The sequence below is a fragment of the Myxocyprinus asiaticus genome, chromosome 6 (genome assembly GCF_019703515.2).
Source record: "Myxocyprinus asiaticus isolate MX2 ecotype Aquarium Trade chromosome 6, UBuf_Myxa_2, whole genome shotgun sequence".
NCBI classification, from domain to species: domain Eukaryota; kingdom Metazoa; phylum Chordata; class Actinopteri; order Cypriniformes; family Catostomidae; genus Myxocyprinus; species Myxocyprinus asiaticus.
This window is the reverse complement of record NC_059349.1, coordinates 33,478,603-33,506,425: the sequence shown is the minus strand read 5'-3', so window position 1 is coordinate 33,506,425 and position 27,823 is coordinate 33,478,603. Positions and strand designations below refer to the sequence as shown.

Sequence of the window (27,823 nt, the reverse complement as noted above, 5' to 3'; positions counted from 1 at the left end):
CCCACATTTTTATTTTTTTGTGTGTAACTTCTGGAATATTTCTTCACTTTAATAGTCACTATGGTCACTACAAGATTTCTGTGTAGCAACCTTAAGTTCTTCCCATCATCTGCAGTCAAAGCGACAAACACACTCTTTTCTTCATTTTAATAGACATAATAACATAAGAACCTTACTGTAGACCACTTTAAACCACATTTCACTGTTTAATGACAGAGGACTAAATACTTTTTTTTTTTTTCAAACTGTAATAAATGCTTTGTTTCTACCATGTATTTTCCCTGCTTTGCATTGTCCAGGAAAACTTAAATACAGAACAAGTTTAGCCAGACTTCACCACAATCTTAATGAAACAAACACTGGCTTAGGACATTCTTAACAGCTGTGCATCTTTGTCATGGAGAAACAGCTCATACAGTAGGGGTAGGGATCATTAACTAGACTTTATAGTACTTTATAGTGTATTTTCCATCACAAACATCCTGAGATACAAAATAAATGCCCAAATGAAATTAAATAGCAATAATAAAAATACCGCAATGGACAAAATAATGAAAACACTCAGTCCAATTCTTTCTCTTCCAACAATATTTAGATATAATAGACTTCACAAAATCACCCATACAAAATGTATCATATTTTATACACCTACAACATATGGTATATTTAAAATAAAAAATAAAAGTCTAGATGACCCATAAACTCCAACCATTTGTCACTCTGAAACAGTTGTTTTCTAATATGTCCATCAAATTAATTCTAAATCTGTAAATATACATAATATACATTTATATCCTCTGTTGACATTTCTTGTAATGATACATGCCACAAAAACACAGGTCACAGGCCCGTGGACCTAAAAATCTTATCAAGTCTTTTCTTTCTGTTAAATATTAAAGTAAAAAAAAAAAAAAAAAAAGAATAAGAAAAAACAGGAAATATATTCCAAGCCGATGAAATAACTGCATTTAGTGTTGTCTTTCCTTTCAAGATTCAAAACATATAGGACGGCAGCACATCAAAGATCAGCATACAGAAAAATAAGAGTTAATTAACAACATTGCTTTGGTACAAATCAATATCTTCACTGTCCTGCATCAGGAATCACCTGGTGGCAGCTGGAAGACATTTATGCATTAATATGTCTGCGTGTGTATTGTAACAATTTTCCAACAATGATACGGTGCAGCAGACACCTGCTAAATCTCCTTCTGTGTGTTTATTTTAACTGTGTGCACACTGAAAAGGTGAGCTGGGCATTCTCTCACTCTGGCAGGAGGGACAGGGCAGCAGCAGGGGACAGTAAGCAATTTGAACACTGCCCAGGAAAGCAACATATCCTGCTCAACCCAGAATCCACTGCTCAATCTTCCTCCAGTTCTTCCTCATCCTCCTCTCTTAACTCCACAATATCATCCATGTGCCCCCCGGCCCTGACCTCATTCATGGGGGCAGAGTCCTCCCCATCGATGGTCAGGTCCTCATCAGAGTCTTTCTTTTTCTTCTGTGTGGGTAGAAAGAAAGCAAGCCAATATAAATTTAATTTTCGGACAAATTCAGCAAAGCGCTAATTAGCTGAACTACAAACTCATTGTTTGTAAATGAACATTTAAGATGATGGTCAATAGTATGGTGTCACACTACATGGCATACATTGTCACAAATGAAAACAAGTGAAGTTTAATCAGTAAAAAAAATAGCATACGATGCGCAAAACATTTTTTGTAATATAATGGGTAATATACAAAATATAAATCCATTGTTTTAGTGAACAGATTTATTTTATTTTAAGAACTGTATTTATTAACAACATTTAAAGACGTGATAACCACCTTCAATATAAATGTGACAACTTGCCCTGACCTGACTTTGCCTGACAAAATACCTAAGAAAATACTTGAAAAATGTCCAAAGACCTTGTTAAATCTTTCTTCATCATATAGTTGACCCTTGTCTTAATGTATGCCAGTGTGATTTTATTGTATTTACTAGCTTACCCAACAGCCATTACAAAAACATTATAATACTGAAATAGTAATAGCTTGGAGAATAAAATTCACAATCATTTTGAAGTAAGTGTTTGAAGCCAATATACAAAACCACTTCTAGAGAAGATATTTAGACAAGCTTATATGTAAGTGGACTTTGACTCAAAACCTTAAAGTTACTGATATATAGCCCTTGTGACACCTAGCCCTGGTCTTCTCAATACTGTTTCTGTAGCTCAAGCGGTACAACATGGTACAAGCTATGCCAAGATCATGACTTCGGTTCCCAGGGGAAAACATGTAGGCCGCAGTGCAATGCATAAATTCATGCAGATATAGGTCAGGAGCTTCAACCATCAGAATGGGAAAAAATTGTGATCTCAGTTATTTAGACCGTGGCATGATTGCTGGTGCCAGACGGGCTGGTTTGAGTATTTCTGTAACTGCTGATCTCCTGGGATTTTCACGCACAACAATCTCTAGAGTTTACTCAGAATGGTGCCAAAAACAAAAAACATACAGTGAGCGTCAGTTCTATGGATGGAAATGCCTTGTTGATGAGAGAGGACAACGGAGAATGGTCAGAGTGGTTCAAGCTGACAGAAAGGCTACGGTAACTCAGATAACCACTCTGTACAATTGTGGTGAGCAGAACAGCATCTCAGAATGCAAAACACTTGAGGAGGTTGGGCTACAAAAGCAGAAGACCACGTCGGGCACTTTATTAGGACCATAAGTGCTCAGTGAGTGTATATACATGTGTGTGTGTGTGTGTGTGTGTGTGTGTGCGCTCGCAAATAAAAGATACAACACAGTATTGATAAAAAGCAACACTTAAACCGCAGAAGTGTCATCTTTGTAAATGTATGGGCAGAGTTACCAGGTATACAGCTTTGTTTGTTGTCTTTGTTCAGAGGTGCTTGTTTTAGTACTGATTGCAGATGGAGTTGTTACTGCCTTTTAAAGGCACTCACTAACCAAACAGAAAGCAGGATAGTCATAATAAGCAGTTGACAGAGAGCATATAGGCCTCTATGTGCCTTTTACCTGTTTTCGGTAGACATAGCATGCTGCGATTGCAACCATAGTAGACTCGCCAAGAAAACCAGCCAGCAGAGATCCAACACCAAGTGTAGCCCCATGTACACTGTATAAAATGAGTTATCAGTAAAAAGAAAGCTTTCCAATATACTACAGCATACTTTAATATGCAACGTCCATCTGAAGTAGCAGAATAAAAATGTACTTTTCAACTTTCATCCCAATAGGTTACTACTGTACAACCAAGAGTAATACACTTACCCCATGTAAGGGAGAACTATAAGACTTGTAATGAGGACAATAATGCGCAGAACGGAGCTGGGTGCCAGGACAAAGGTCTTCTTCAGGGTCATGAGCCAACCAGTCAGGTGAGCACGCATTGTCACTGTTGGCATAACAATCGAGAAATCAGTTCATGCAATCATATGATAACTTTTATTTTACATTCATATCATTTCACTACCATCAGTGTTGTATAATCATACATGTTAAGTAAAGTTCTGTGGTACTCTTGTTCTGGTATGTTCTCTCTCACTTTCTATAAAGGGATAGTTCCCCCAAAATGAAAATTCTGTCATCATTTACTCACTCTCATATTGTTCCAGACCTGTATGACAGCCTCAGTCACCATTCACTTTCATTGCATCTTTTTTCCATACAATGAAAGTGAATGGTGACTGAGGCAAACAATCTGGCTAACATATCCATGAAAGAATGTACGTCATACAGGTTTGGAACAACATGATGACAGAATTTTCATTTTTGGATGAACTATCCCTTCAAGCCTGGAGGCTTCGTTACTTAAGCATGACCACTCTTAACCTTTGCCTTTTCAAATGGACATTTTCAAAGAGCAACCAGTATCCCTCTGAACATCTGTCCATTTGATGATGTACTGCACCATCAGACCATAAATCATGCTTCTTTGATTCCCATGAGCTTTTCAAAAGAGACATTTTTGTAAAATTAGCCAAGCAAATTCAATGTTCAATTGTTTATAGAAACATGAAAGACAATGGAGTTCTTGGTCCTGGGGTCAGTAAAGAACTATTTATTTATTTATTTAATTGTGTAAAATTCTTGTGTTTTTATGGAAATGTACTAAAAGTGCTATACCTGGAATAGGAAAGAAAGAGAAAATTCGTAATGGGGTGACACATAGCTCAGCAAAGGCATGGTCTACTCCTATAATGTCTACCAGGATCCTCTCAGAAATGTGTGGCGCCCAGAACACCACAAAGCAGAGCTGCACAACAGAGGAAGACAGAGATTACACTGACTGTAATTATTCTATGGTGCACACACAAAACAAGGAAGTCAATTTGATAATTAGGGCAATGTCATTGACATAGCATTTTATTAAACATTTAAAAAATATATATGTTAATATGTTACATAATAATATGTAATAAAAATTATTAATAATAATACTCTCAAAAATCATCAAATCTATAGTAAACACAGTATTACCAACGCAACATCAGAATAAATATAAAATTGTACATGTTAAAATTCTAAATTTGAAATTTTATTATGAATATTTTCAACATTTTAGAGTAATAGCAAAAGTATCAAAACTATAAGTATGGAAATTAATTTGTGACCCCAAAAAATTAAAACTATGTTTTTTAAAATTTGGTAAAGAAATTAATGTCAGCACAATTTATATTTGTCTACAAAACAATTTAAGCATAAGCCCTTAGATCAAAAGGTTTTTATGATCATAAGAAACATCCATTCAATCATTTGTGTCCAAATTTACTGTAGTGTGTGTATCTAAGGTAATTGAAGGTTTAATTTATTTGTCATTTGGCTTAATAAAGTGTTAAAGGTATCCATTAATCAGGTTATTCCTATTGAAGTCCTGGAGAAATCAAGTGGCACCACATATTAAGTGGTATGTTGTATCATTATGTATAATTTACTTTAAAGCTAGAACACATCTGGACACAAGACTCCTCTGTTTACATTATGTATACTTAACCTGTTATAGCTCACAGAAAAAAATTAGCCAACCATCAATGCTATTTAATAACAAATAAAGTCTTTAGGGGAAATGCAACTTTTGAAAAGCATGCTTACACAGAATCTAGATGCTTTTGTGCAATTAATTAAGAAATCTCTGCAAACCATGATACACTTCCCTAGCAGTGCACTCATGCGACATTTCAAAAGAGAGGACCATCTGTGCAAAACGATATAGCTCTTGCATAAGGGATTAAACATAACTCTGTAACTGACACAGACCCATGTGGCCACAATTCTTCCTTCACTTCACTGAGAGAAGTGAAATTCTGGCATAAAAATATTCATTATAGTGTAAGACTACACAGGCTTTAATCTAGGTCAGTGAGGGAAGATCTGACCCTGTTACTATAGAGGCAGAGAGAGTATTCATTAATCATTTAGCCTGACTCTAAAAGCACTTACAACAACTAGACAGGCTATCCTAATGCAATCCTTAAGTGATAGTTCACCCAAAAATGAAAATTCTCTCATCATTTACTCACTTTCATGCCATTCCAGATGTGTATGACTTGCTTATTTTTTCTGCTAAACACATGGATTTTTAAAATAATATTTCAGCTATGTAGGTCCATACAGTGCAAATGGATTGTGACCAGACCTTTCAAGCTCCAAAAATCACATAAAGGCAGAATAAAAGTAATCCATAGGACTCTAGTGGTTTAATACATGTCTTCAGAAGCGGGTCCTTTTTTACTATAAATCTCCACTTTCACTCTCACTTGAGATTTATTGTAAAAAAGGATTGAAATATTGAGCTATTTCTCACTCAAAGTGATTGTATCACTTCAGAAGACATTTATTAAACCACTGGAGTCGTATGGATAACTTTTATGCTGCCTTTATGTGATTTTTGGGGCTTAAAAGGTCTAGTCACCATTCACTTGCATTGTATGGACCTGCAGAGCTAAAATATTCTTCTAAAAATCTTCGTTTAGCAGAAAAAAAGAAAGTCATACACATCTGGTATGGCATGAAGGTGAGTAAATTATGAGAGACTTTTCATTTTTGGGTGAACTATCCCTTTAAATTCAGTTTGGCTTTAAACTATGTGTTTAGTAGTTAGATTAGAGACCAACTGATTTTGTTAAATGTTTTTCGAATTTAGGGGATAATAGAAGAATAAAAGTTGAAACACCATAAAAGAAAAAAAATGTTTACTGAATATACAGTTGGCTAAGTGCAACATGGCTTTACATTCAATAGGCATAAAAAGTAATAAACCAATTAAACTCCATTATCAAAACATAGTTACAAATCCAAGCATGATTAAAGCCAAACCAGGACAGAAATTTTAAATTGATTATGTGGATGAACTTACTGTTATAGAAAGAGACAAACAAACAAAAGTGAAGCGCCTTATGTGGGACTTGGTCACAATTGTTCCACTGTTGGCCATCTTGTTGCTTGGGCTACTCTAGAACATGACAACAAAGAAAAGGGCAGATGTGACGAGAGCAGTTTATGTTTTTATAGCCATAAATTCTTGTGCAGAAAACTGTGACCTGAGCTTTCTAAAGGGGTGGTCACACTAGACTTTGAGCATGCAAAATTATTTCGGACAGCGCAACGAACCAGGATATAATGTCATGCGCGAGGGCTTCTGATTTTAATAAATAATAAATCAGAAATAGCAAATAATATTATATTCAAAATGTTAAAATATACGGTCTACTCACTTTCCTGCAACAATAAAAACACATAGCTTTAAAATATGTTTTCTTTGTATTAAGCCAACAATCAGTGTGTGACGTTTCAGTGTTCTGTTGGTCACACGTCTTCTCGTCATACAGATTTGCAGGCAAGAGTTAACCAAACGTTCTTCGCATGGTCTTCGCATGAGCTTGCGTTTCCGGTCTCCCACGTTCGGATGCGTTTGAATGGGAGTGAATGGAAAGCGAAGTGTTGTGTGACCGGGGCCTATCAGATATTGCATGCATAATACTGTACAATGTAAGACTGGCAAGTCTATTTATTTTGTGGCCATCCACCTGCAGAGAGGTCTTTTTCTCAGCACATGCTAAGGGCAAACATCCATAAACATAGAAATGCATAAATGGAAGTCTTTTTAAATTACAGCCTCTGGGACTGTGGCTTTAGGTTTTTGTTCTGTCATTAAATAGTACAAGACAATGGACACATTGTAGCTAACAAAGGTATCAGCACACAGAAAAAGTAGAAGATATAAACTAATTTAGAAATGGTAGAAATAAAAAAGCATAGATCTTTTGTATTATTTTAACAGAAGTATAAAACCAAAATATAAGTAATACTAAGGATTCTGAGCTCTCTATGGATAAGGATTAAAACTAAAACCTGTCCGTTTGTGAATGACATCAATGACATCGCTAACCTTGTCAAACGCAGGGTAAACAGCTCTAAGTTCAGTAAGCCAGCCATACGGCATATGACCCACCGGATATGTTGCTGTGAGAACTGCGACTGCCTAGAAAACAACAGCAAGGTTTTGATAACATTATATGCAAATGATTTCATCTGTTACAATGACTATTATCTGATATAGTAGAACTGAGCTGTGTCTCAGCAAAATTAGATTTCTGAGAGCTTGGCACAAAACAACTAAAGCAACAATGAAGCCTGATAAATATCTTTTGGCATTTCTATGTTTCTACAATACAATTATTGTGTAAATGTTAAGCTATGTAAGAGTAAACTAAACAGATCTGAGGTGGGAAAACACTACAAATGTCATGTAATGGCAAATTTGTTCCGTTAAAGCAGCACTCATAAAGAAAGCATTGTAAGAGCCAGGAAGCAGGTAAGACTTAATTATACCAGATGAACAACTATGCAGATGAAATTAGTTTTATTCACTTCATGAATCATTAAATACAGCCATCCATGTAGCACTAATGAAATCATAAATATGACAAATTGTATTAAAAGCACAGCCCTGTTTAGAGCTCATAGTTTCAGTTAAAATAAAAATAGATAGCTCATCTAATATCAATCCATATATAAAAATATTATATGAAAATGAAAGAAAAAATATAATAAAAAAAAAAGGTAAATTACAAACAGCAAACAACAGTGATATCATTACTAATATGACTGAAATATGGTATTTAAATACTGTAAGGGCATGTGTGTTATGTTTGTAGAGGAACATGCTAACCTCAGTGGCAGCTGTGCTTCCTTTTAGATCTCGTGATACAAACAAGTTGACGATGGGTCTGCTAATCCGCTGCGTAGCCAGGATGAGAGCCAATGGCCACCAAAAGCTCAGCATCTTTTTAATGGTGGCATCCCCCTATTACACAGAGTGAGTGTCAGTAAATAGCAGAGCAGTTCTAGGAGTATCACAGGTTACATTTACATTTATGCATTTGGCAGACGCTTTTATCCAAAGCGACTTACTTTTATCAAATTGCACTTATTACAGGGACAATCCCCCGGAGCAACCTCAAGTTAAGTGCCTTACTCAAGGACACAATGGTGGTGGCTGTGGGGATCGAACCAGCAACCTGCTTACCAGTTCTGCGCTTTAGCTCACCATGCCACTGCCACTTCACCACCACAGGTTACAGGTATTAGTGCAAGGAGAAATGAGTACCAATCATATGAAAACAATGAACTGACCAATATAGCTGTGATCTTCCTCTGAGCAGGTGAATAGTGACTGATTTGTAAATTGAAATGAAAGTTTAATAGTTTCATATTGGTCGAGAAAAAAAAAAAAAGAGAGAGTAATTGTACGCACCCCAACCTCAGGTCCACTGGAGTCGGGGATGTTGTTATGAATGCTCCTGTAGTACCCCAAACCAACAATAGTAAAGCGTACCAAGGCCCCCATATACAGAGAGAGGATTGGGATCAACAAGGGCTCCACACACTCCAGATGACTGTGAAGCAAAATAGATACAAACACAATCTACAGAGAGAGAGAAAAAGAGAGTGAGAGAGAGAGCGTGTGTGAGAGAGAGAGAGAGAGAGAGAGAGAGAGAGAGAGAAAATGCAAGACTCAGTAACTGATTAAAGAGACAATTATCAAAGTATTTTAATGACAAATGTCTTTGGGGGAAAAAAGTAACATATTGCATTAACAGAGCATGCATTTTTGGGGATGCAATTTCATATGGTTGTATATTTAAGCTGTGAATATTTCAGTTGAAAACACAGCACAAAATCTCATCATTAAATTTCAATAATAAATACTCACCCTCCAAAATTACGTAAAAATAAAATCCAATTTATTTTTTTCATCTTAATTATTTGACAGGTAATATTCGGTCCATTATATTTCGCTTTGCAAATTCACCTCTAAAATTTCAGTAGTTAAATTTTGGTTGGAAATTCAACCTTGTAAATCCTGGCACTGAAGGAAAAGCAGTAGAGTGCCGATGCACAATCTTAAATTTGCTACTAGGCTTCACCACTATGTGGTGCAATCCGGTCTTTATGAAAACCAAAAGCAAAATGGAAAGGACCCGGACAACTGCCAGTTTTAATAAATAAATTAAACTAACTTGACAATAAACAAAGTCATTTTAAAATTTTTCTTTTCAGTTTGACACCACTTTACTCTGCATGTCATCTTCTGGTTTAATGTACAAAAGTATCTAAATGAGGCAATTGTCAGGGCAAAGTGTTCCTGGTTCATGAGGAAATATGATTAAAAATGATAAATTTTCCTTCTGTATGTTAAGCATAATGCAGTTGAAGACATCATTACTTTTTTATCTATTGTTTTTTGAAATATATTAATTAAAATTACATTTAAACCAGATGAGGACCATCAAATTTGGGGTATTTACACTTAGTAACTTCATGCATTTATACTGACCTGATTGCTATCTGACTGAATAAGCACATTCCTTGCCTACATTAATTGGTCTCCGCCAAACGGGTATAAATCCGATCTTCAATTCTCGCACAATATGCAAATGAAACAGTGTTCACTTCAGTGATTACGCTAATGCTGGGCAGCGAATTTAAAAGATTTATTATTTGATTACAAGTGACTTTGCCTAACGCGCGTGCATGTGTGTGTGTGTGCACTGTGCATTTTCCCCCTCAGAGCTTGTCATAGGTAATATAGGTCCATGCATGTCATCTGCACTTATTGTCAGTGTTTAGGCCTAGTTTCAGTTTCGTCTGCGATCTACATCAAATAAAAGAAGAAAAAAGTTTTGTTTCTCCAACAGCGTGGATCCGTTTCTTGGTTTGATATCACTTACTGCGCAACGCAAGCACTATGCAGAAGGTGAATATTTATTATTGAATTACAATTTAATTATGAAATTTGGTGTGAAATGTTTTCATTTGAAATATTCACAGCTTAAACAAACAACCATATGAAATTGCGTCCCCCCCAAAATGTAAGCACTGTTAATGCAATGTGTTTATTTTTCAATTAGTGCAATTCAGTGTGCTTTTTTGTTTAAAATATATGTCATTAATATACTGTACTTCCATAGACAATGATAAATATAGCCCTTCCATTATAAATTCAAATCTAAATACATAATTTATAAAAAACAAATTCCACAAACACTGTAAAAGACTGTATACGCCCAGACACATTCTGTATCTCAGTACCCTCGTTTTCTATTCTCAGTCATATTGTTCATTCATGTTAAAACACTGAAAAGATGAACACTCATCCCTATTCATTAAATCCATATAGCTTCCATTATTACATTTACATTTATACATTTGCCAGATGCTTCTATCCAAAATGACTTACAGTGCATTAAAGCTATACATATTTCTTATACATGTTCCGTTGGAATTGAACCCACAACCTTAGCATGGCTAGTGAGAGCAAAAAGATGCCAGATAATTTTCAAAACACATCAATGGACATCAACCAATCATATGACAAAATAATGAATCTGGTTCTTACCTGTACAATGACATCAGAAATAGAGGCACATCCCACCAGGTAACTGTGCTTGTGCTTTAGAAGAATTCCAGCATGAGTCCAGGCCTGAAACCACAGACAAGATCTCCAATCAACTATGTCACTAATCCAGTACAATATGCTAATCCATTAATAGCACGCTCTCTAAAATTGACTTAAAGGAATGTTCCAGGTTCAATACAAGTTAAGCTCAATCGAAAGCATTTGTGGCATAATGTTGATTACCACAAAAATACATTTTGACTCGTTCCTTCTTCTCTTTAAAAAAAGCAAAAATCAAGGTTCCAGTGAGGCACTTACAATGGAAGTGAACGGGAGCACATTTTTTTTACGATGATGCAATGTCAACAAACCCTAAAACGACTGTAAAAATTACAATTTAAACAACTTTACAGCTCAAATAATACACGTTTTTACAGAAGAATTAATGCAAGTGCTTTTATAAAATGCTAAGCTTCACATTTCTGTGTTTAAACCCTCCAAAAATTGGCCCCATTCACTTCCATTGTAAGTGCCTCACTGAAACCTCGGTTTTTGCCTTTAAAAAAAAAAAAATTATCCTGTTTTCTCCCCAATTTTTGGAATGCCCAAATCCCACTACTTAGTAGGCCCTCGTGGTGGCACGGTTACTCACCTTAATCTGGGTGGTGGAGAACAAGTCTCAGTTGCTTCCGCTTCTGAGACCGTCAATCTGCGCATCTTATCACGTGGCTCGCTGTGCATGACACCGCGGAGACTCACAGCATGTGGAGGCTCATGCTACTCTCCGCAATCCATGCACAACTTACCATGTGCCCCATTGAGAGTGAGAACCACTAATCGCGACCACGAAGAGGTTACCCCATGTGACTCTACCCACCCTAGCAACGGGCCAATTTGGTTTCTTAGGAGACCTGACTGGAGTCACTCAGCACACCCTGGATTCAAATTCGCAACTCCAGGGGTGGTAGTCAGTGTCAATACTCGCTGAGCTACCCAGGCCCCCCGGTTTTTGCCTTTTTTTAAAGAAAAGGAGGAACGAGTCGAAATAAATTTTTGTGGTAATCAATATTATGCCTTTAAAGGGGTAGTTCACCCAAAAATTTAAATTCTCTCATAATTTACTCACCCTTCTGCCATCCCAGATGTGTATGACTTTCTTTCTTCTGCTAAACACAAACTAAGATGCAGGTTAATGGTGATCAGGCTTTTGAAGATCCAAAAAGGAGATAAAGTCAGCATAAAAGTAATCCATATGACTCCAGTTGTTAAATCAATGTCTTCTGAAGTGAGAACAGACCAAAATGTAATTCCTTTTTCGCTGTAAAGGAGACTGCTGTCAAGATGTTAAGTGAAAAAGGAGATATATTTTGGTCTGTTCTCACCAAAAACCAACTGGACCACTTCAGAAGACATTGATTAAACCACTGGAGTCCGATGGATTACGTTTATACTGATTTTATTTGCTTTTTGGAGCTTTAAAGGCCTGATCACCATTCATTTGCATTGTATGGACCTACAGAGCTCAGATATTCTTCTTAAAATCTTCATTTGTGTTCAGCAGAAGAAAAAAAAAAGTCACACATCTTAGATGGCATGAGGGTGTGGAAATGATGAGAGAATTTTCATTTTTGGGTGAACTATGCCTTTAACACTGAAGACCAGCCTTAAGCATGACATTGCTGCAGTTTTACTTCCATTAAGAAGCACAAGATGTTCTGTGTGGGCTGTTATCCATCCAAAGGAGCTTGACACCTTTCCAGATCTGAACAGGCTCTGAAGCTTGGCCTTGCCACACACACACACACACACACACACACACACTCAGCTCCACTCTGTCCATCTGTGCCAAGCAGTCGAGCCAGATCTCACAGTCACATTTTACAACTGTATACAGTTGAAGTCAGATTTTTACATACACTTAGGTTGAAGTCATTAAAAGTCATTTTTTAACCACTCCACAGATTTAATATTAGCAAACTATAGTTTTGGCAAGTCGTTTAGGACATCTAATTTGTGCATGACACGAGTAATTTTTACAACAATTGTTTACAGACAGATTGTTTCACTTTTAATTGACTATATCACAATTCCAGTGGGTCAGATGTTTACATACACTAAGTTAACTGTGCCTTTAAGCAGCTTGAAAAATTCCAGAAAATGATGTCAAGCCTTTAGGCAGTTAGCTTCTGATAGGAGGTGTACTGATTTGGAGGTGTACCTATGGATGTATTTTAAGGCCTACCTTCAAACTCAGTGCCTCTTTGCTTGACATCATGGGAAAATCAAAAGAAATCAGCCAAGACCTCAGAAAAAAATTGCTGACCTCCATAAGTCTGGTTCATCCTTGGGAGCAATTTTCAAATGCCTGAAGGTACATTCATCTATACAAACAATAGTATGCAAGTATAAACACCATGGGACCATGCAGCCATCATACCACTCAGGAAGGAGATGCATTCTGTCTCATAGAGATGAAAGTAGTTTGGTGCAAGAAGTGCAAAACAATCCCAGAACAACAGCAAAGGACCCTGTGAAGATACTGGAGGAAACAGGTAGACAAGTATCTATATCCACAATAAAACGAGTCCTATATCAACATAACCTGAAAGGCTGCTCAGCAAGGAAAAAGCCAATGCTCCAAAACCCCCATAAAAAAGCCAGACTACAGATTGCAAGTGCACATGGGGACAAAGATCGTACTTTTTGAAGAAATTTCCACTGGTCTGATGAAACAAAAATTGAACTTTTTAGCCATAATGACCATCGTTATGTTTGGAGGAAAAAGTTAAAGCTCGGTCGCAATTGGGTCTTCCAAATGGACAATAACCCCAAGCATACCTCCAAAGTTGTGGCAAAATGGCTTAAGGACAACAAAGTCAAAATATTGGATTGGCCATCACAAAGCACTGACCTCAATTCAATAAAAGATTTGTGGGCAGAACTGAAAAAGTGTGTGCGAGCAAGGAGGCCTACAAACATGACTCAGTTACACCAGTTCTGTCTGGAGGAATGGGCCAAAATTCCAGCAACTTATTGTTAGAAGCTTGTAGAAGGCTACCCAAGTTAAACAATTTAAAGACAATGCTACTAAATACTAACAAATTGTATGTAAACTTCTGACCCTCTAGGAATGTGATGAAAGAAATAAAAGCTGAAATAAATCATTCTCTCTACTATTATTCTGACATTTCACATTCTTTTTTTTTTAATTAATAATTTTTATTGATTCCCTTCAACAAATTAAATAAACATAACAGAAAACATAGAATCAAATTATATAAAATTACCCCCCCACCCCCTCCAAATACCAAATATCTACCCCACTTCCTATTAAACAAATCTTTTTTCTCAGAAACAAAACGTTTCTCAGCCTTCTACTTGTCACCTCCTCAAATGCTGCCATCCCGCCCATCTCTGTGCACCACTCCTGAAATGAGGGTGCTCCAGCCGACTTCCATCCCCTAAGAATAATTCGTCTGCTGATCATAACTCCGGCTAGGACCCAACTTTTTATGTATAAATCCCCTATATTAATGACCGCCCCATTGCCTAAAATACAGAGTCTGAGGCTAAATGAAATTTGAGTGTCCAATATGTCACACATAAAACTCTGAACCCTCAACCAAAATTCTTGGATTTTAACACACCACCAAAAAACTTGGGTTGTGTCCCCATCTTCTGATTGGCATCGCCAGCAGGTGGGTGTGTCTTTAAGACCAAGCCTATACAATCTAGAGGGGGTCCAACAGAATCGATGTAAAATCTTAAATTGCATAAGGCGCACCCTTGCATCTCTAGATGTAGACAACGTTTTTTAGAATCCTAGCCCACACTCCCTCCTCCAATACCAAATCTAAATCTTTCTCCCATAATCTCTTAAGAGAAGTTGAAGCTCCATCCCCCAGATCCTGAATTAACAGGGAGTAATACACTGATGCCTCATGACCTTTTACAAAAGCAGTAATCACCACTCCCAGAGTATCTGCCGCTTTAGGGGGGTGTATGCTACTCCCAAAAATAGTACAGAACAGGTGGCACAGCTGTAAATACCTAATGAATTGAGACATGGGAATCCCAAAATGCTGAACTATATTTTCAAAGGATCTCAACAATCCACTCTCATATAGGTCACCGAGCGTATTAACCTCCCACACAATCCACTCTGACCAGCAAAAATGGGACTTATTAATACATAATTTTGGGTTCATCCATATGCTCAAGGCAACATTTAAATAAATGTCCGAATTCTGGACACTCTGGACACTTTTGTCAATACTGAGTGCAAATGCGAGATAAAGGGGTGTAACTTAACTTCTCCGGTTGGTTTGATAGAAAGGCTTTGCAATGGTGAAATAGGAGCAAGAACTTCCTGTTCAATACAAAACTAGGGAGGGACTCTCTCAGGTGGAAGCGACCAATGAGCCAAATGTCTGAGACTGAATGCATAATAATTAAATACAATTTTGGGTAGGCCTAGCCCACCTTTGTCAATCGGCATATGTAACTTCCTGAAATGTAATCTGGGATGTTTACCATTCCAAATAAAGGACTTCGCTACGCTATAAAATTGCTTGAAATACGAGAGGGGGACATCTATTGGGAGAGACTGTAGCAGATAGTTGAATTTTGGAATACAATTCATTTTAATAACTGTGGAGTGAGCAAGAGACAGACACAGTGGGTGTGGCGTCAAGCCTCGGAGAGGCATTTATTGGAAATAATAATAAAAATAACATGTCTATAAAAGGGGTAATAAAGTGTCCAAGGGGGAATAGTGTTCATAATAAAGGGGGAATCTGGCATCCTCGTGGTGAGACGGGGCTCTGTGAAGGGTGGGGTAGTGTCCATAGAATGGCCCAGGCATGAGCTGGGTCCCTCGGCCGCTCACGCTCCCCTCCAGGGTCCATGGTGCGAGGGGCGGCGGCGTCCTTGGCAGCCTGTCTACCCAGGCCCGCGGCAGGTGTGAGGGGAAGGCGGCCCAGCATCTAGCCCATCGGCGGCGACGTGAGCTGTTCACCCCCGGCGACTCATTAATGCATCCAGGGGTCCAATGAACAGGTCTGGCAGCACGTCCAACTCCGAACACTCCCAGCTCTGGTCCTGAGCGTGCGAGGATGCCAGTGTGTGCACACATGGAGATTATAAGCCGGCTCCCCGAGAAGAGGTGCGCTCTGCGTTTTAAAGACAGCGGTGATGAAGCATTATTCCCATCAGGTGTGCTTCATTCACCGCTGTCAGAATGAAGCGTATTAATTATGCACCTCTTCTCGCTCTCCTGCCCAACTCACGTTGTGAGCCTGGCTGAAGGGCAGCCCTAAGAGGCGGGGCAACAATGACGATCTGGAGGGGCGGATCAAGTAAATCTTATGGACTGATGAAAAAAATGTATAGTCCCTACCAGATGGGTTCAAAAGTCTCCAAATATCTGTAAGACCATTTTTACACATCCTGTGAAGCATCAGTGTTGCTTTAGGGGGCTTGCACACCCCTGCTTCACCATGATCAAGGACTGAGTCCATCAAAAGATCAAAGTCTCCTCCCAACATTACATCATGAGGGGTGCCAGCAGCCTGCAACATGGCCTCAAGATCTATAAAAAAGCCCAGATCATCAGCATTAGGTGCATAAATATTAGCCAGAATAAAACTTTATCCCTGAATTTCAACCAAACCAACAATGACTCTTCCCAATTTATCTTTACTCTGTTTGAGACATTTGAATTGTAGATGTTTACTTATCAGCATAATGACTCCCCTGCTCTTACTCGAGCCAGCACTGCAAAAATAATGTCCACCCCACATCCCTCCAAATTTTTCAGCTTCCTGTTGAGAAAGGTGCGCCTCCAGAAGAAACACTATATCATATTTCTTACGCTTAAGAAGATAAATAACCTTCCTTCTTTTTATGGGGTGCCCCAAACCATTCACATTCCATGTGGAGAGAGAAAATGCACTCATATTAATATTTCACATTTTGACATATAAGAAAAAATAGATTGTGTGTCATAAACAAGATTATAAAGACCACTTTCCAACATTGGTGTGACCATCAAAACCCGAACTTACCCAAGAACAAAACAAACAGAAAAAAGAAAAACGTGCGCATTAACCCCGCGCACGACAGTGCCAACTGGCGTCCATCTCTCCAAAGTCAAACAATCCATGCACGCCTACGCAACAACTTTGCCATCGGATTACTCAAGTCCGGTGTTTCTATACAAATTTTGTGAGACAGAATTACACAGCAAAAGATAATCTACAAAACAAACTCCAGCCAATAGGCGGAATAAACACAAAGAGCGTGCAGATCCATCCACAAAACTGTCCTGAAGGTGTGATACTCTATAAAATAAGCTCCAGCCGCTAGGTGGAACCAGCACAAAAAAAGCACACAGATTCTTCAAACAGTCAAGCAAATGTTCAGTGAGCCGGTCCACTTGGCTGCAACATGAGTAAAGGAAAATTACTTAATCAATCCAATGTCTTTGCAAGAAATACTCCACAAAACAAACTCCAGCCAATAAGAGGAATAAGTACAAAGATGTAGATTCATCCATAAAACTGTCCTGAAGGTGTGTTACTCTACAAAACAAACTCCAGCCGCTAGGCAGAACCAGCACAAACAAAAATGCTCAGTTTCCTCAAACAATCAAATGAATGTTCAGTGAGTCAGTCCACTCAGCTGCAAAGTGAGTACCACAAGATGACTTACTCACTCCATTGACTTTATGAAGGACATTGCTTGCTGTGGGCATGTGAATGTTTTACGGCCCTCCTTAGCATCTATTCTCAACTTGGCCGGGAATATCAGTGCAAAAGCGACCTTCCGTTGATGTAAACGTTTCTTGCATTCCTTGAATTGATCACGTCCCTCTCGACGAATCTGCAAAGTCTGGGAACAAGAAAATGCTGTGATTTTTCCAAGAAAGCCTTCCTTACTCCTCACCTCACGTAACACAAGATCTTTATCGGATGATCTCAGAAATTTGGCCAGAATTGATTGGGGCCTGCCTCCCTCTGTGGCTCGCCAAGCAGGAACCCTGTGAGCTTGCTCGATTTCCAGTTTATTGCCTGCTATGTCGAGCAGATTCGGAAGGAGCCCATCTAGGAATTTCACCATATCCTGCCCTCAGGAATTCCGACGAAACAGACGTTACTCCGCTGGCTACAGTTCTCCACGTCCTCCAACTTCTCCCAGACATGCTCCAAATCCACCCTGGTCGCCAGCGAATTAGCAGATAATTCCCTCTCCAATGACTCCAGATAATCTATCTGTTTCTTGATATCCCCCACTCTTGCAACCACTTCATTGAACTTTGCCTCCATGGCAGTGATCGACCAACGCATCACAGCAGGATTCTCCAAGACAGCAACGTCCTTCATCAGCATTGCTGACATGCCCAGCATCCCCCGCCGCACCTCCCACACCTCTCCAACCAAACCGACACCCAGGCTCACGGCCTGCTCATGGGCGTCAACTTCAGCACGTACAGTGGTGGCCAAAAATATTGGCACCCGTGGTAAATATGAGCAAAGAAGTCTGTGAAAATAAACTTTTGATCATTCATAAAAAAATTAAAAAAATAAAAATAAAAAAAAACAATCACAAAAATCTAACCTTTAATTGAAGTAAAACAATTGAAACAGGGAAAATATCTCATTATTAAATAAATATTTTTCTCCTAAATGCATTGGCCATAATTATTGGCACCCTTTTATTCAATACTTTTTGCAACCTCCCTTTGCCAAGATAACAGCTCTGAGTCTTTTCCTGGCAGGGGTCTGAGACCATTCCTCCATACAGAATCTCTACAGATCCTTCAAATTCAGAGGTCCATGTTGGTGGACTCCTCTTCAGTTCACCCCACAAATTTTCAATGGGGTTCAAGTCAGTGGACTGGGATAGCCACGGCAGAACCTTGTCAGCAGAAAACCCATTTTTGTGTTGATTTTGATGATTTGGATCATTGTCCTTCTGGAAGATCCAACCACAGCCCATTTTAAGCTTTCTGGCAAAGGAAGCCAGGTTTTCATTTTTTAGAGACAGTGATGCCATGTATCTGAACAAGATGTCCAGGACCTCTGCCAAAAAAACAGCCCCACAACATAAAAGATCCAGCACCACATTTAACCGTGGGCATTGGGTACTTCTGCATCTCTGTGTGCGAAAAACCCATCTCTGGTGTTCGCTGCCAAAAAGCGATTTTTTTTTGTTTCATCTGACCACAGAACCTGGAAGCATTTGAAGTTCCAGTAGTGTCTGGCAAACTGAAGACACTTGAGTTTGTTGTTTTTCTTGAAACGCTCCCAAACAACTTGTAGACTTTCTGACCCCAAGACCCAGCTACTTTCTGCAATTCTCCAGCTGTGATCCTTGGAGATTCTTTGGCCACTTGAACCATCCTCCTCACTGTGTGTGGAGACAATATAGACACACGTCCTTTTCCAGGCCGATTCTTAAGATCTCCAGTTGATTGGAACTTGTTAATTATTGCCCTGATGGTGGAAATGGGCATTTTCAATGCTTTGGCTATTTTCTTATAGCCTCTTCCCATTTTGTGAAGCTCAACAACCTTTTGCCGCACATCAGAACTATATTCTTAGTCTTGACCCACTGTGATTGATGATTAATGGAATTTGGCCTGAGTTACACCTCATATTTTTACCCTTGTGAAACAGGAAGTCATGGCTGAACAATTTCATGTTCCTAGCCACCCAGGTGCAGTAATTTTTTTAAAATATGAATGGGAATATACTCAGCTATATTTTACTCATAAGAATTTCTAGGGGTGCCAATAATTGTGGCCAATACGTTTTGGGAAAAATATTTATTTAATAATGAGATATTTCCCATCTTTCAGTTGTTTTACTTCAATTAAAGGTTAGATTTTTGTGAATGTTTTGAATGAAAGATCAAAAGGTAAACAATGCAGATTTTTTTTCACAGCCTTCTTTGCTCATATTTACCCAGGGTGGCAATATTTTTGGCCACCAATGTAAGTGTCCTTCAATGTCTCCAGAGCCTGAGGATTTCGAACTCTTTGTCCTCCTAGAACAGTTATGGAACAGTGTTTCGAATCTCATCGGTTTATGTCATTAAAAGTGTCATTAAAAGTGCAGAGCTCGCCGTTCACACGTCCGATCATCGCATGGCGTCACGTGACTCTGACATTTTACATTCTTAAAATAAAGTAGTGATCCTAACTGACCTAAGACAGGGAATGTTTTCTATGATTAAATGTCAGGAATTGTGAAAAACTGAGTTTAAATGTATTTGGCTAAGGTTTATGTAAACTTCTGACTTCAACTGTATCTGCAGAGAGGGTTATGATGTCACGATGCACTTACCATGGCATCAAGCAGAGGAAATGCAGCCAGATAGAGAAACGCCTTCCGGGTTTTACTCCCCACAGAGTCATCCACATGATGCAGTTTGTTAATGATGTAATAGCCCAGATCAGTGTAGGCTAAATAAGGAAATGTGACAACAGGATTAATATGTGTAAAATTCTAATGAAAAAATAATATACAGTGCTGGTGATAAAAAAACAAAACTGATACAAGTGACTATATTATGTATAGACCATATTTTTGTATGTACTATATTTTGGATGTAAATTCATTTAATTTAAAAATAATTAATTTGTATTTATTTGATATGTACTTTATTATATATTCACTTAATATTTATTTTATTTCATTTCATCCTTGTTTTTTTACTTCACCCTATTTTTTTCTCTCTGTATTTTCTATTTCGTTACTATAAGTACTCTACATGTTAGGCATTACTGTAAAAGCTGACAAGCATGCAAATATCTTTGTTTTTATTTTTTACTTCATTTTCTCCTTCATTTCATTTTATTTAATCCACACAATTTATTTTCATGTATTTAAAATAATTTATATTTATCTAATATAATTTATAATAAATTAATAAATTATAATATTGATTTTATTCTTGTCCCTTTTATATTTTTCTCCTTTATTTCCCATATTTCATTATTTAATTCACCAGATTTATTTGTATTTTTTTATTTTATTTCTGTTGTCTATTTTGATACTGTAAGTACTGTACACGTTTTGGCATTAATTTAATTGATGACAAGCATGCAACTAAAGCTTTGTTTTCTCTGAATCTACTAAAGTAAATGTTCTCTTTGTTCAATATGTTTACCTTACTCCAAATGACATGCAAAGACATGAAGTTTTCATGTCTCAAATTATACAGTATATAGACCATATTTACAGGGTTGGGTGTAACAGAATACATGTAACGGGATTACGTATTTAAAATACAAAATATAAGTAACTGTATTCCACTACAGTTACAATTTAAATCATTGGTAATTAGAATACAGTTACATTCAAAAAGTATTTTGATTACTGAAGAGATTACTTTGCATTTTATTGTCAATTGTTTCATTTAATATTTCATCCTTTCAGTTGGAAAACATTTATACATATAAATGATGTGATCCAAAGTGCATCTGAACAGCGGTGAAACACTTTCTTATGATGTGTTACATTCATACGAGCAGACAGAGAAGTAAGTTTGAAGTAAGTTTGGAGCAGAAGAAATAGAAATAATCCTTGTGTAAATTGTCATCTTTACGCTAAGTTAAAATGTTATTTCTAGCCATTTTACATGCACATGTTACCAGGCACGATCATATTTTTTTATCAAGAAAATTCACGTTAGATCATAATTCCTTTTTTTCTAGTAAGACCTTTGATATTAGGGCAAAAATCATATTCTTGAAAATAATATTTGTATTGTTTTCCTGTAAAAATATCTAAAAATCCTTAAAACAAGATCGATTAGATTTATCTTGTTTTAGAAACAACACTGCATAAGATATTTAGGTTTTTCAGAGAATGTATTTTTAACATGTGCATTTTGTCTTACTGTACTGGCAGAGTTTTTATAGTCAAAACAAGTGAAAAAATCTACCAGTGCTGAAGAAGTAATCCAAAGTATTTAGAATACATTACTGACCTTGAGTAATCTAACGGAATACGTTACAAATTACATTTTACAGCATGTATTCTGTAATCTGTAGTGGAATACATTTCAAAAGTAACCCTCCCAACCCTGCATATTTGGCATGTACTATACAGTGTAATTTGTATGTAAATGTATCCCAATTTTTTTGTCTCTTTCTTTAATTTTCTCTTTCATTGCTTTTATTTCATTATTTACTTCACCCAATTTATTTTCTCTATTGTTTATTCCAGTACTGCAAGTACTGTATACACTGTAAATGTAGACAATCCTGCCAATGAAGCTTTGTTGACTCTACTGAAGTACATGCTGCTTTCTGCTAAAACTGACACAAAGACACAAAAGTTTTCATGTCTCCTGTCTCTCTAGAACGTGTGCAGCGAAGTGCTCCACAGACAGGCACAGCTCAAACTGAATGACTGTGCAAAGGGACTATATCCTGTATCTATCAGATTTACCATGGTAACATTCTCTCTCTACCTGTCACTGTTTTGTCCATGGACGAGCACTCAAACAAGTAACAGTAACTGCCATCTGGGCACTAGAGAGTGGGAGAAAGCAGCTCTGATCCTGATTTCTAGCTCTGAATGTAGATTGTTTAAATAGACTTTCTAAAGATAACTGGACCCTTTTTAACCACAACCCAACCAACATAACTATTTGTAATTTGGTAAATGTGGGAGGCAGAATTTAACTTATTTTCTGCCGTGTAGGAGTGCAGTATTTTGCACAGTTTGTTTAAGGACAATATAATTATGGAGGGTGAACAAAAATCCAAAAATAAACAATCTACCTCTGTGCGGGAAAGTTTGGACAGAGTTTGTTTGAGAGAGGTCTGCCTATTCAAAGAGAGTTTGCAGAACATGCGTGTGATAACTTGACAAAAAAACCTTTCGTCAACACCATGGATGAAATCTTGCTTGGAACACAATGTTCCTTTGAGAAGTAATTTTTCTAGACGACAATTACAACTCATGACACATCTGGTATGATCAGTGGGACCTCATTAGGCCTGCCTGAGATGAGAGAAGGTGTTTCTCCAGTCACAACACTGACTGACTGACATATTTGTTTGGAGAAGTGCAAAACATAACAATGTTCCCTCCATGCTTTATAAAAACCAGGCATGCAGCACAGTTACAATAAATAACACAGATATGTTATCCAGTGGAAAGTGAATAAGGAAAGAAAAAGGCAAGAACAGAGGCAGAGTGACAGATGAAGAGAGGGAAATGAAGGGAAAAACTGGAATACTGACCAATAAGAGTGTGGAAAATGATAGCCACAGTTCCTGCTGCAACCATGCAGAGGACCGCCTTGGTTCGGTCCCGCTTGCTGTTGACAAATACCAGCCCTACATTCTTGAAGTCGCTCATAGGACCTGTAAAGAACTTCATGAGGGAGTAGGCCAGGCCATAACTGGCCAGCATTTCCACTGCATCCTCTTTGACTGCTGCTATTCCCCTGTTCAAAGCCTATAAAGAAAGAGAGAAATTATACAGATATATGATTTATTTTTTCACCATTATACAAAAACAAGCAATACAGTAGAGTGGCTGTTTGACTAGATAAGAGTTCTAGATCTAGCCACATTATCTATTTTCTGATGGTGAGGGATGCATTGAAAGGAAGAACTATCACTCCTCATGGGATTCCTCCACACAAAGAGGGTTTTATACAACACTACACATGTATCAACTAACTAAATGCCTTTTATTAGTCCCCCCAACTAAAGATCCAAATCCGTGGATCGGTATTTGCCACACTGAGTATGTTCATATTACACAGGACCACTGGCCCAGAACTGACTCTTTAATGAGTTTCTATCTCTTAAATATTCAAATGTGTGAGAATACAACCCATAACAAACTTCACAGCTTCACTGTGTGCCTTGCCCTGCAAAATTTAGCAGTACAAAATCTCTGTTAAAACACTATTAAATGACATTGTTGAGCACAGCATATAAAGAAGAAGAATGGTTATAAGTTCAGATTGATTCATGGAACATTCTACCAAAAAAAAAAAAATACATGAAAACTATGATCGGTATTAACAGGACAATTGTAAACTCCCAGCGTGACACAAATCTTTAACAAAGGACAATGGTGGTAGTAGTACCTACACTCCAGAGTATCTCAGTGACAGATTGTATAGTGAAAATATAGTAGTAAAATTGCTCCCTGGAAAAACACATGCAAGAATATATCCCCATCAAACACGTAATTGAGTGACTTGGAAATGTGGCATATGTCAAAGCTGATGGAAAAATGCTGAGATGTACACAAGCAAAGTTACTTTAGTATTAAATAACTTTTGATACCCTGTCCTTGACCCTAAATTTTTTTTTTAACACTAACAATTTCACAGACTTATTTATTTATTTATTTTGTCTTAAAGTAATATTCCAGGTTCAATACAAGACATAAATTGATTACCACAAAAATTTATTTCATCTCAACCCTCCTTTTCTTTAAAAAAAACAAAAATCAAGGTTCCAGTCAGGCACTTACAATGGAAGTGAATGGGGCCAATGTGTAAATGTTAAAATACTCACTATATCAAAAGTATAGCACAAGATATAAACAATATGTGTGTTAACATGATTTTAGTGTGATAAAATCGCTTACTAACCTTTACTATGTAAAGTTATAGCCAAGTTTGCAATCTTTGTTGGCGTGACAATGTAATGTCAACAAACCCTAAACCCCTACAACGACTGTAAAAATTACGATTTAAAACAACTTTACAGCTCAAATAATACATGTGTTTTAACAGAAGAATTAATGTAAGTGCTTTTATAAAATTATAAGCTTCACATTTCTGCCTTTAAACCCTCAAAAAATTGGCCAATTCACTTCCATTGTATGTGCCTCACTGTAACCTGGATTTTTGCTTTTTTTAAAGAAAAGGAGGAATGAGTCAAAAGAATTTTTTGTGGTAATCAATATTATGCCACAAATGCTGTCGACTGAGCTTAACTTGTATTGAACCTCAAATATGCCTTTAAGAAAACTACACTGTAAAAAAAATTCTCATTATGTTATGACAACATCTTTGTTAAGCAGCAAGACCTGTAAAATAGAGGAATTAAAAAGGACGTGAGAATGCACACTACCTCTCCTTATCTGCTGTCTTTTTCTGACTGTCTCTGTCTGCCAGTTCATCTCTAACGCCTTACAACAATGTGCAGAGAGATAATGATTGTCTGTTACTGTGGGCAGTCTGGCTATTAGAGTTCCTGCTCTTATTTCTTATTTCTGCCATTTCTGATTCTGAAAAATGAATAAGTATCAAAGAAGAACCAAAAGAAAGTGTTTCGTTCCAGTTTCATAATAAGAATAATATTTCAGTGAATGTCTGTTCAATCCATTCTAATTTCAAAAACACATCATTTATTTAGGCTACATTTATTTCCGCCTTTTTTCATTTACCATAAAACTGAATAATGTGTTTAAATCTACACTGTAAAAAGTGGTAACCTGCAAGTGCTACCTTAAAGGAATATTCCGGGTTCAATGCAAGTTGAACTCAATCAACAGCATTTGTGGCATAATGTTGATTACCACAAAAATTAATTTCGACTCGTTCCTTCTTTTCTTTAAGAAAAGCAAAAATCGAGGTTCCAGTGAGACACTTGCAATGGAAGTGAATGGGGACAATGGAAGTAGATGGGGGCCAATTTTGTAACATTAAAATACTCCGTTTTTCAAAAGTATAACCACAAGACTTAAAGGATATGCATGCAAATGTGATTTTACTGTGATAAAAATCACTTACTAACCTTTTATAGTTAGTAAAGTTATAGCCAATTTTACAGCTTCATTACCATGACGATGTAATGTCAACAAGCCCTAAAACTGTAAAAATGGCAATTTAAACAACTTTACAGCTCAAATAATACACACATTTTAACAGAAGAATGAATGTAAGTGCTTTTATAAAATTATAAGCTTCACATTTCTGTGTTTATACCCTCTAAAAATTGGCCCCCATTCACTTCCATTGTAAGTGCCTCATTAAAACCTAGATTTTTGCTTTTTTTTGCTTTTTTTTTTTTAAAGAAAAGGAGAAACGAGTTGAAATACATTTTTGTGGTAATCAACATTATGCCAAAAATGCTGTCGACTGATCTTAACTTGTATTGAACCAGGAACATTCCTTTTTCTTCCTGATTTAATCCTTAAATTTGTTTTGATGGTGTAAACTAATGTATTCTGGTTGACTAAATGATATTAAATAAGACTTCAAACCAGTTAATTTAGATGTTTCTACATGAAGTTGACATTTTGCAGTATAATATTGGTATTCTCTTGCTTGTGCATGAATTAAGTTTAATATGACAATAAACTAATGGTAGATATTAAAATTTGATCATGCCTTTTTTTAGGGGCATCATGGCCCTTTTTTGAGAGGGCAACACGGTCAATATTTAATGACATTAATAAAACATATGAGCAGGTAATGGTTTAGTGGTTTTACAGCCAAAGGCAGTTCAGAAACGTCATGACTGTGATAAAACTATTTGTAAATGGTTGACAAAAACAAGGCCAGTTCACACAGAGGTGACAATCCATTACAAATTAGCCCATCCAAAAGTGCACATTCATTTCTGTCAGATTGCTTTTGCATTGTTCAGTGTGGCATGTTATTGGATGCGCTGTATGGCCAGCTGTTGACGAACACACACAGCTGATCGGCTCATCGTTTGTGATGCCCTGTTTACAAAGGGTCGCCGTGGAATCCCAGTTGTGCCAATCATATAATTTCCTTCCTAAACAAACGCACAGGATCGCAACTATAAACCATAGGTTATTTTAAACATATACAATATCGCAATAGCCACGGATGTCATAAGGATGCCACTGCTGCAGTGTCCATCTCCAAGATAAACGTGTACGGCGCTATACAGGGATGCAAAACAAATATTACGTCAAATTAACAACGGCAGCGCTGTATTAAACGAAGAATTCACACTTGCCTGTTCGCCGAGGTCGATGGCAATGTTAGTTATTGCCAACGGCACCAGGAATCGGATGAGAGGCCAGTAGTGTGTGAGAGCTGGGGATTTGACCATGTTCGCCGGGAGGACGGCAGCACTGCCAACATCAGCTGCTTGGATCTAGAAGGATGCGAGGCCGCTCACAGCACGTTGAGTGTTTTCTAGCAGAAATCCGCCGAGATCAGGTCCGTCCCTGCCCTCCTACACAACAACAGCATCATAAACAATGATCGAATGCATGGGAAAATAGGAGGGTCGCCAGAAATTTCTGCTGACAGCTTCTCCATTGTTCAGTCATCAGTGAAGAGGAAGATCACTACATATATTCGCCCGCCTCGATTAAGTGCAGTGCAAGTGTAATGCCATATAATGCCGATATTGAAGTCGCGGAAGCTTGTTCTGCTGTAGATGACCACTCGGTTAACTGTACATAATTCATCATCCTTAACAACACGTGGGGTACGGTCGATGCAAAAAGGCCACTCCTCTCCTAAACGTCACCGGCTGTGTGCAGAGAGATCTCCCTTAAACAAAAACAGGGGTGTAAAGTAATTGAGTAAAAATACTTAAGTATTATTTTTTGGGATTTGTACTTTACTCGAGTGCAGTTTAAACTTAATACTTGTACTTTTACTTAATTACATTTCCAAAGGAAAAATTAGTACTTTTTACAAGATCTTACAATTTTATTTAAACTTGAAAAGTACTCATATTCAAGTACTCGTTACATTTTTGCAGAACAATTTCTTTCGTCTTACTGGACTGAAGCCGCCTTTTCACTGCTTCCGATAAAGGACAGATGACAGATCAGAAGTCAGTCATTTCAAATGGATTGTCACACTGCAGCTGTGTGAAATTCCTACCATCTGCACAGGCGGAAATTCAGATCTGATTTAAGCTTTG

At 37.4% G+C, this 27,823-nt stretch overlaps 1 protein-coding gene across 1 annotated transcript; it reads right to left on the bottom strand.

Moving 5' to 3' along the window:
• Positions 1-132: 132 nt before the first annotated feature.
• Positions 133-27,403, bottom strand: LOC127442136 (progressive ankylosis protein homolog B-like). The gene is made up of 12 exons (XM_051699974.1): positions 26,900-27,403; positions 23,180-23,396; positions 20,268-20,386; positions 10,921-11,004; positions 8,776-8,946; positions 8,191-8,325; positions 7,408-7,500; positions 6,376-6,471; positions 4,146-4,275; positions 3,291-3,414; positions 3,036-3,135; positions 133-1,504 (listed from the first exon to the last, which is right to left on the bottom strand). Exons 1-12 carry the CDS (start codon positions 26,993-26,995, stop codon positions 1,364-1,366), a joined length of 1,506 nt encoding a protein of 501 aa, XP_051555934.1. The 5' UTR covers positions 26,996-27,403; the 3' UTR covers positions 133-1,363.
• Positions 27,404-27,823: the final 420 nt, after the last annotated feature.